The following is an 11,045-nucleotide window of genomic DNA, read 5'->3' on the forward strand; positions in this document are numbered from 1 at the left end:
AGATGAACTTCAGTGTTAACAATGCAAAATAATGTATATCTGGAAAAATAACTGCAACTATACATATACAGTGCTGGGCTATGAACAATCTATTACTATTCAGGAAAGAGACCTTTCAGTCATTGTAGATTGGTTTTTAAAACCTCATCATAATTCACAGCAGTAGCCAGAAAAGCCAGTAAAGTGTTTGGCATCGCTAAGAAGGGAATTGAAAACATCACTATGTCACGATAAATCCAAGATGGGCCCATATCTTGAATACTGTGTGCAGTTTTAGCCTCCATATCACAAAATGGATGTAGAAAAAGGTACAGAGAAGGGCAACAAAATAATTGTGCTTATGGAGCAGCTGCCATATCAGAAGAGACTGTAAGGGTTAGAAGAAGGATGAGAGGGATATAAAATCATGAAGGGTATGGATAAAATGCATAGGGAACTGGTATTTACCAATTCCCAGAATATAAGAAAAAGGGATTGTCCACTAAAATTAACAGGATTCTGATTTTAAACAAACAGGAAGAAGTTCCTTTTGTGAATTTGTGAAACCCTTTGCCACAGAAGTTGTAGAGGCAGTTAGTTCAAAAATGGATTAGACACATACCTGGAGGAGGTGTCCATTAGGAGCTACTAAATAGAAAGTCAGGGATCCCTAAACCAATGATGGTTGATGCCTGGGAAGGTATGAAAGGAGGGGAGTGAATTATATCAGACATGGCTTTCTCATATACTCTCTCTAAAACATTACTACTTGCCCCTGTTGGAGACAGAGTAATAGGCTAGATAGACATAGGGTCTGACCCAGATTATCAGGTTATGAACAAAATGAGATAACCTTGATGGATTTTTCACTGTCAAGAATCAGCAGCCTCTGTGCCCAACAGGTTGCACTTGGAGATATGCTTCCAGAGAAGGCTTATTGCATAATAATTTATTGTGCAGTAAGCCTAAAGCACATTAATAGCACATGTCAACATGCCCACTGAAGACTATTTTCTTAGTTGCTATCATTTCAGACAGACACTAATAGATGCATCTGCTAGCCCTTATATCTATATTCTATTAGATATAGATCTAATAGAATATTCTATATAGATACAAGGTTTTGTTGAAACCTAAGCCCAAACTCATTTTCAGCATTGGTCTCTGAGACCAAGAAAACTAAAGTGTTCAGCCATAATTCTGTTTTTGTCCTAACAACTCATTCTAAAGGCTAACCTCTTTCACCATAGAGCATATCAAACCAGATACTCAGTATTGTTTGTTGGCTTATGTATTTCTTCCACCAAAAAGGACTTCTTGCATCTGAGTTTAAGGTACATCCTCCATCTGATTCAAAAGCAGGCCAGCTGCTGAATATGCTAGGTAGGGGTATAGAGTAATCCATTGACCTTTGTAAAAGGTTGCTTCTGACAGATGAGCGGTAGTTGTAGTCCTAGTTTGAGTGGTGTGCCTAGTATGCTTCAAAACATCTTGAGGGGATAATACTTGCTCGTCATCTACAGTCAGCTTTATGGAGAATTCTTGAAGAGAGAACAATTGTTACAGTACCTGTTCTTAGAAATGTCTGTATGAATTCATGATCTTTCTTTCATTCTTCCTCTTTGGACTCAACAGCTATCTAGTTTTGGCTTTAAATAACATGGGAACTGAGGGAGACTGCTGTCATTTCACCTTTTATGTCCACTAACAGGAGAAAAAGGTGACACTGGAGTGTTTGAATAGCAGTGTTTATTAGGGCAGTACACATACACTCATAAGGTGCATGTGGACTGACAGTAGGAACTACACTGGCAACATCTCAGGCAGCCATAATTACTGTAGGCAATGTAACTTTATATTGCCCAGAAAAAAAGGCTGGAATCATTCACACAGCCCTACCATCCAGATCAGATCTATGCTTCAGCTTGCTGTACTACAGATCACACTGGAGTTGGCCAGGTATCTTTTAAGTTACTATTATAAAGACATCAATTCATAACACTTACACAAAAGATGAAAAAATAAGTAGTTAATAAAATGAGAGAGGACCTGCCAGCTAGGACCACATACTGTTATGCATGTGAACTAAAATGCCTGGGAGAGAGGAGAAAGAGATGCAGTGCTATCTTAAGTGGAGATGTTGTTACAAAAATCACTGCATTTTAAATGCTCAATCGCTTGTTTGATGAAGAAAGACCTTACAGCTGTGGCAGCTGGAGTACAAAATAAGTCAGTAGTAGCAGTGTTGAGACCCGATTTTCCATTTTAGGCACTCAGATCAGCAATTACATGTGGTTTTACGGAGGTCTAGCTGTGGTGATATTGAATGTTAGAATATGAACAGTTACTAATAGTGAGGTGTTTGAATAATAAGCAGGTGCTTATTTTTGCAAACACCATAAAAGTTCTGTAACTGGATTCAGATCTCACTGGTTTTATACCAATATTATGCTGTTGACTGCAGTGGAGCCCCTTCTGATACACAGTTGGCATGTCTATATGAGACGCTAACTCCGCGGTAGTTTAGTAATACTGCATAGTAGTATGTCACAAGACAAACACTACTAATATGCTGCTACACAGTATTATTAGGCTACTGCACAGTAGCATCATTAAAAAAGGTGTTTGCTGGTGCTACTATGCAGTAACTCTGGTTACTGTGCATTTAATTTAGTACTTGTATAATCAAGTACTAAATAAATGCACAGTAACCAGAGTTACTGTGCAGCAGAGCCAGCGAATGCCTTTTTAGTGATGTTACTGTGCAGTAGTCTAATAATACTGTGCAGTAGTGTATCAGTACTGTTTGGGCTGTGACACACTACTGTGCAGTATTATTAAACTACTGCAGAGTTAGCATCTCATGTAGACATGCACATGAATGTACGTGTAGATGTAACCAGTGGACATATCTATACTTGCAATTAATGTGACTGAATTTACTCTGGTGCAATTTGCACTGGAGTAAACTAATCTGGGCATAGCATCTGAATGTGTGCCTGGTGACAGGAGTAAATTGAGCCCAGGTAGAGCAGCAGGCAGAAGCCTGGCCCCCAGCTGACTCGGCTAACTGGGTGCAGTTTGCACCTGTGTCACCAGCTACATGTTCATTTAATCACAGTTATTTACTCTGGCATAGGACAATACTTGTGTTTGACAGGACTATCCTACACTGGAGTAAATTAGTCTACTCCACTCTAATTGTGGCACACTTCTAAATGGTGACACTTTACTGCACAGCGTATTAGTCTACTCTCCAGTAAAGTGCACGTGTAGATGCGCCTACTGAATACAGAATTGATTCTATTTGGTTGAGCCCCTTTTTGCCTGAATTTGGCTAGTTTTAATGGTGACATTATCCTCTGACAACACAGTGATTCTTTCTGTTTTTTTGATAGATTATACAAGCTGTGCCAGCCTCCACCTCCTGCTGGAGAAGAGTAAGGAGAATGAATCAAAATATAATAAACTGCTTTTAAGATATTGGACTAGAAAACAAAATCAAGATGCACTCTAATGGGACATGCCTGGTGAAGTGACAAGTAGAATTTATTTACTCAGGATAAAGAAATAGGTTGTCCTTAAATATTTCTCTGTCATCATTGGGTAACAGACTGTTGAAAAATATTTTTGGGCTCCATGTACTGTAGTGTCACGTGAGTAAAATTTGAACGTTGTGGGGGTTTTCCTGGAAATTTTACACTGGAATTTGCAGGTGACATGGCCAGGTCAGCAACACAGTTGCCTTTTGCACATAGACAGCAGTATTAAAAAAGCCATCCCATGTGAACCACATCAAAATGTCATCCAAGTCCACTGAGTGAACTCCAGGAAAGAAGAAAAGTTTAAAATTACCTAAATGCATTATGCATTTATATCTCTCTCACTGATTAACTTGTGTCTTTCCCACTAAGATACTGTTATTATGTTCTCCAAAAGTTTAGCAATAAGAAATTAACATTTTTGGTCTATGAAACACGTACATGTTAAAGACTAAGAACCTAACTACAAATAGTCCCAATGAGTTTGGAATGACTATGTGGATCTAGCAGTCAATGTACAATATGAATTCCAACACAGTAAACTCAGTTACTTTAGTAAGAATCCATGGTCATCACGGATTTGAAAGAGCATGTTATTTCATCTTGTATAAATGGTGCAACCCTTTAAATTGCATAAAAATTAAAATATAGCTTTTGAAGATATATTGGGAGAGAGAGTGTGGTTGATATTAGGAGGGTGATATTAACATATAATTAGAAGGAAGGTCAAACTTCAGCCTGCAGCAGCTGCTCTACTTTGTTGGGCTTCTATATTTCAGAAATCTCCATACAGTTGTGTTTATCTTGTAAAGTATTGTACATGGTATCATGTCTAACCAGACTGGGTAAAGGGCTGTGCTCTAGCTTTGAACTGGAAAATTTTGAATTTTATGGTATGTAAGTAAAGCATAGTGTCAAAACTTCATATGTTTATGTCAGTGTATAAAATATTTTGTTGGCATAAAGTTTTACGGCTATTGAAGTTGGTTTTGCAGACTGGTAGTTTCATAATTTTATGATTTTGATTTTGTAGGATGTTTTGAATATCTACGTGGATCAGGAAAAACATTATTCATGTTTAATTATTTTCTGACCAAAGTGTTTCCAGAGAAAATAAATGTTCCTGAAAGACCCTTCATATGTATACACATTAAAGTAGAGTTACATTTTAAAATATTGCATCTGGTAGTAGTATCTAGATATTAGGGAGGGATGACTATAATCTAAAAATATAAGTATTATGGCAAATTATACTTCTATAATTGCACACAAACCTCTACAACATAGTTTTTTCAGTTCTATGTTGTCTATTCACGTATGAAATTTCAGTAAATGTATTAACTCAGAAATAGATGAGAATTCAGTACAAGCTGTATTTTACAAAGAGTGTTCTTTCCATAGGACATATAATTGGTTTATTACTTTTCTCCAAAGGAGGAGTTAGTACTTCTACATTCTTCAGTATTCTTGATTTTATATGCAGATATTAACTTTGACAACAAAGTAAATATTTTATATACACAAAAATGTATGTGTAAAGACATATATTATAGTAGCAGTATGTGTATATGTAGTTATACCAGTTATGTAGCCATCCAAGCTTAAACATAAAATCTGTTAACTTCCTTTAACTGTGACAAAAAATGATACTGAACACTCTGTAAAGTCACAATTTTCCCTCCATTCTTGAAGTTTACATCCTTCTGATACTTGCTGGAAACTTTTTTTCAACATTTTGATAAACACGAAATTCTACTTTCTTAAGCTATATAGGAAGTAGGAAAACCCATTTTCTTTATCTAGTATGACTTAATGCTTTTACATAAGAAAAGAATGGATTTTGGTTTTATACAGTTGTTGTTCTAGTCCACATATCTCATAGTCTTAGACATGTTTTATTCAAAGGCAATACTGGTTAAGATTATCCTTCCTCTAGGCAAATATTACCAAGTAAATTTAGGCTTCTGCTTGCTCAGACACCAGAAATGTGCAGAAGTCAAAGCTTTCTCATGCTAGGTACTATACCACAAATCATGTAGCACATTTAGTTTGGCAGTGTCAGGCTTTACTAGGAGCAAGGATTTCTTAGGGTGATATTGGACCAACTATGCAGCTGGAATAGAATTAGACAGGTTTTTGAATGTGAAGACATTCTTGGTGAGGAACCTAATTCTCAGTGTGAGATTTGGCTACAAAATCTTTTACTGAGTGCTATCAGCTGAATGAAACTGATACAGTTCTACAAGAGGAAAATCTGTTGTATGCACACACATTATTAGTGACTAAACTTATTGTCCAGCACTTCTGAACATCAGCTGAGTCACAATAATGATGTAGGAGTGCAATATACTAAAATCATTACATGTGTAATATGATAGGTTTAATGTAAGTGGGGTTTTGGCACTTGAAAGTGCAGGTAATAAATGTTTGTTAAATGCTAGCTGAGGACTGACAGCTATTAGCCAAAATCATTGGACCAAATTCTTCAATTACAATTTTTCTTGAGTAAGCACTGAAGGTATTGACCCTCCGCTTTTGTATCTGTTGTTACATTATATGTCTAAATGACTATTTAGTGGAGAAAAGGAAAGGTTTGAGTCCCCTGTTCTCTTTTGTTCTGAAAAATATATATGAGTTTACTTAACTCTCTGAACTTCATTATACAAAGCGCATCCAGCCTCTAGTACCTATGGCTTGTGCTGTGCATGAATTTAGATATTTAGGTTTGTATTTTCAGAGGGCTTTATGGATTTAGGCCGCAGTTTCCAACGGGATTTGGGGTTTGGATTTTCAGAGGCACTGAAGAGGGTTAGGCACACAGCTTCCATTGAACTTCTATGGGGAGTGGGTATGTAACTTGCTTGGGCTTTTTTGAAAATCATAGTCATGGCCATTTTAGACTTTTCTGTATCTCTTTACTTGCCCCTCTATTTCCTGAACTAATCACACATCCTAATATTTTTGGTTCACGGTTAGTTCAGCCAGGCATTGAAGATACCGTCTTACAGATTACACGTTTACATATGTTTGTGACTAAAGCTAATTATAATGTTGCGTAAACATGTAGGATATATTTACCCTTCCCACAGTGCATACACAATAAAAAAATCAATTTTCATTTTACACAGTATATTTATCTGCTCATAAATTCTTAGGCTTGTGAATGACAAGAAACAATGATTAACAGAAGTTCTAACACTCTCAGCTCATTAGATCTTTACTTCTGCTACAACCATTTATGCTGCTTATTTGTACATCAGTCATAGAATCATAGAATCAATGAATCAGAAGGGACCTAGACAGATCATCTAGTCTGACCCCCCGCCATGGCAAGGAAGGAGCACTGGGAGTAGGAGGGGTCATAAGACCCCAGCCAGGTGCCTATCCAGTCTCCTCTTGAAGATTTCCAGGGAAGGTGAGAGCATACCTCTCTGGGAAGCCTATTCCAGGCTCTGGCCACCCTTACAGTGAAGGAGTTTTTCCTAACATCTAACCTAAACCTATCCTCCCTCAGCTTGTGGCCATTATTTCTGGTGACTCCAAGGGGGGCCCTGATGAACAGGCTTTCCCCAAGTCCCTGCTGCTGGCCCCTGATAAGGTTGTAGGCAGCCACAAGTTCCCCCTCTCAGTCTCCTCTTGCAGAGACTGAAGAGATTCAGGTCCCTCAGCCTCTCCTCATGGGGCTGGCCACGGAGGCCCCCAACCATACGAGTGGCCTCCTCTGGACCCTCTCCAGGTTCTCCACATCCCTCTTGAAGTGTGGCGCCCAGAACTGGACACAGTACTCCAGCTGTGGCTTGACCAGCTCCACATAGAGGGGGAGCAAGACCTGTCTGGACCTGTTAGTGATGCCCCTGTTGATGCATGACAGGGTGCGGTTGGCTCTGCCTATTGCTTCATCACATTGGCAACTCATATTCACCCTGGAGTCTATCCTGACTCCAAGATCCCTCTCTGCCTCTGTGCTGCTGAGAGGGTCAGCCCCTAACCTATAACCATAATGCTGGTTCCCTCTCCCCAGGTGCAGCACCCTACACTTGTCCTTGTTGAACCGCTTCCTGTTCAGATCTGCCCACTTCTCCAACCTATCCAGGTCTGCCTGGATGCAGTCCCTGCCTGCCGGTGTATTCGCTTTACCCCACAGCTTGGTGCCATCAGCGAACTTGAACAGGGTGCACTCCACACCCTCATCCAGGTCGCTAGTGAAGATGTTGGACAGCACTGGCCCCAGGACCGAGCCCTGGAGGACTCCACTGCCCACACCATCCCAGGTCGACATCGACCCATCCACCACCACCCTCTGGGTGCGCTCCTGGAGCCAGTTTGCCACCCATGTGACTGTGCATTCGTCAATGCCACAGTCCCTTAGCTTGCCCACCAGAATTGGGTGGGACACTGTGTCGAAGGCCTTCTGGAAGTCCAAGAAGAAGACACAGACTTCCTCCTTCACATCTAAGCTCTTTGTTACCTGGTCATAGAAAGAGACCAGGTTAGTCAGGCAGGATCGGCCTGGCACGAACCTGTGTTGGTTACCCCTCAACATCACTTCCCCTGCAGGGCTCTCACAAATGTGGCCCTTCATAATTTTTTCGAAGACCTTCCCCAGGATAGAAGTGAGGCTGACTGGCCTGTAGTTGCCAGGCTCTTCCTTCCTCCCCTTCTTGAAAATAGGGACCACACTGGCCCTTTTCCAGTTCTCAGGGACTTGGCCTGAGCACCAGGAGTCCTCAAACAGCTGTGCCAGTGGCTCCGCAATAACACCAGTCAATTCCCTCAGCATCCGTGGATGAGGATCATCCAGGTCTGCTGACTTGGATACATCTGAGCCCTCCAGGTAATCCTTAACTATGTCTGAACTAACTGTCGGGGGACTCGCATCCTTCCTGGGCCTCTCTACGCTATCGCCCGAGAGCACCCCATTGTCAGCAGACAGGAACATGGAGGCAAAGAATTTGTTGAAGAGTTCTTCCTTCTCAAGCGTCTGTCACCAACTGCCCTGCCCTGCCCTGCCCCGCCCCGTAGGGGTCCAATGTTACCCTGAGACTTCTTCTTGCTACCTACATACTTGAAGAAGGACTTTTTGTTATCCTTAATGCCAGAAGATAATCTAAGCTCCAGTGCTGCTTTAGCCTCCCTTACCAAATCCCTACAAGCTCGGGTCAGGGAGGTGTACTCCTCCTTTGTCCCTGCCCCCTGCTTCCACTGCCAGTACGCTTTTTTCTTTGCCTTCAGGCCAGCCTGGATATTCGCACTCAGCCATGAAGTTTTTTTGGACCCTTTTCCCACCTTCCTGCCCAGAGGAATTGCGTCCTGCTGCACCCCAAGGATAGCCTCCTTGAGGAAGGACCACCTTTCCTGGACCCCCATACTAGCTACACCCTGGGCTCTGAGTGCCTCCCTGACTACTGCCCTGAGCACATTGAAGTTGGCTTTCCTAAAGTCAAGCATTTGCACTGTGCTAGTTACCCTCCCCACCTTTCTCTGAATAGCAAACTGGATCATTTCATGATCACTGTCCCCTAACCTCCCTTGTACTAGCACATCCCCCACCAGGTCGTCCCCTGAGGCGAACACCAGATCCAGTATGGCATTTTCCCTAGTGGGGATGGGTACCTCCTGCATGAGGTGTAGGTCCTGTATGCACATCAGGAACCTTTGTGAGTGGCTAGACCTGGCCGACTGCTCCTCCCAGTTGATGTCAGGGTAATTCATATCACCTATGACCACAACATCCTTTGCACTCATGGCCTCCCCCAGCTGCCTGGAGAATTCCAGATCCAGCTCTTCCTCCTGATGTGGTGACCTGTAGTAAACCCCTACCACCAGATCCCTCTCCCCCCGCCCTCCTTGAAGTTTGACCCACAGGATCTCGGTTAAGCCTTCCTCTGGTCCCATTTGGAAGGTAGAACTGATATACTGTTCCCTAACATAGAACGCAACCCCCCCCCCACCTTTTTTCCCCTTCCTATCTCTTCTAAACAACCTATAGCCCTCTATGCCTACTGCCCAGTCAAATGTTTCATCCACCATGTCTCCACTAGGCCAACCAGGTCGATTTTACTACTTGCAAGCAGGAGAGCAAGCTCCTCCGGCTTGTTCCCCATGCTTCTTGCATTAGTGAAGAGACACCTTAATCCCCCTGTGGGAGCCCTGGGCACCCCCCCCCCCCGAGAGACAACTGATCCCTTGGTATATACCTGAGCTCTTACCTGGGCAGGTCCTACACCTGGTTGAGTTCTCTCTTGCTCCTGTGGATCCCCATCCCCCGACGAACTTAGTTTAAAGCCCGCTGGAGGAGGTCAACTAGCCTGTAAGACTACCCTTTGGGGGAGAGATGGAGACCATCACGCCCCAGGACGCCCTCTGATCTGAAGTGCGGGTCATGGTCCAGGAAGCCAAATCCGGCATGACAGCACCAACTCCGGAGGCGCTGGGTCACCTCACGGATGCAGGTGCTCTGCCACTGATGGCCTCCACTAACTGGGAGGAGGGACAAAAAGACCACCTGGGCTCCCAACTCTCTAAGCTTGGCCCCCAGAGCCCTGTAGTTATCCATGATCTGGTCCAGAATACTCCGGGCTGCATCATTGGTTCCCACAGAGATGGGGACCATAGGATAGTAGTCAGAAGGCTGGATGAGGTCAATGATCTTCCCTGTGATGTCCCCAATCTTGCCTCCTGGGAGACAGTACACTTCTCTCACATTGGGGTCTGTGTGGCAGATGGGTCCCTCCCTTCCTCTGAGGAGGAAGTCCCTTATGATGATGACCCGACATCTCTTCCTCTGGGTCACTGAATGATGCTCAGTTGGTATGGATGATGGCTTGCTGGATGAGGGTGTGGCTTCCTCCCTTCCTTCTTCCTCACGCCCAGTCTCCTCCAGTGCTGCCAGGGCCACATACCTGTTCCCCAGTTGTACTGGGGTGACAGTTGATACAGCTTTGTGCCACCTGCAACACTGCCTGGCCCTGGAGGCGACCATCCTCCATTCGCCTTCTGCAGACTGCTGGCTGGTGACAGCTTCGGGGGTTGGGCCCTGCAGAGAGAGAAAGTACCCATCAATCTTGTCCTCCACTGCCCTGATCCCCCGCAGCCTGCTCACCTCCGCCTGGAGCTCTCACATCTGCCCCTCCAGCACCGCAATCCTGGCACAGGTGGGACAGGTGAGAGAAGCGCCTGCCTCCGTGTTCCCCCCCCCCCGCGGCCCCAGGGACCAAGCCAGGCAGCCCCCACAGGCAGGTGGCCCCACCTGTGTGGAAGCCTCACCGGTCCCCGGGCCAGGAGGCAGCCGTGGGGCAGGAGCCCTGGTTGCACTCTGCATGACAACTCCCATGCTGTCATCCCTACTCACTTACCTGGAGATGACTGCTGCAGCTGCTGCTGCCGCCATTGGCTCTTCTGCTGCTTGCAGCTTCCCTTGCGTGCCTCCCTGCGTGAACCCCGGTGTAAACTCCGACGCGCCCCTAAAGAGCGTGCCTGTTTGCGCTCCCTGTTCACGTGGCTTGGGAGCGCAGCTCCTGCCCG

General features: G+C 44.0%; 1 protein-coding gene across 1 annotated transcript in view; it reads left to right on the forward strand.

Moving 5' to 3' along the window:
- The window catches only part of PREX2 (phosphatidylinositol-3,4,5-trisphosphate dependent Rac exchange factor 2), a 300,944-nt gene extending 297,432 nt beyond the window's left edge, over nucleotides 1–3,512 (forward strand). Inside the window, exon 40 of the mRNA XM_090040116.1 lies at nucleotides 3,378–3,512. Coding sequence (XP_089896242.1) covers nucleotides 3,378–3,423 — 46 coding nt within the window. The 3' untranslated portion in view covers nucleotides 3,424–3,512. The remainder of the gene's footprint in view (nucleotides 1–3,377) is intronic.
- Nucleotides 3,513–11,045: the final 7,533 nt, after the last annotated feature.

Source organism: Crocodylus siamensis, chromosome 3 (genome assembly GCF_052110815.1).
Source record: "Crocodylus siamensis isolate JL-2025a chromosome 3, ASM5211081v1, whole genome shotgun sequence".
Lineage (NCBI taxonomy): Eukaryota > Metazoa > Chordata > Crocodylia > Crocodylidae > Crocodylus > Crocodylus siamensis.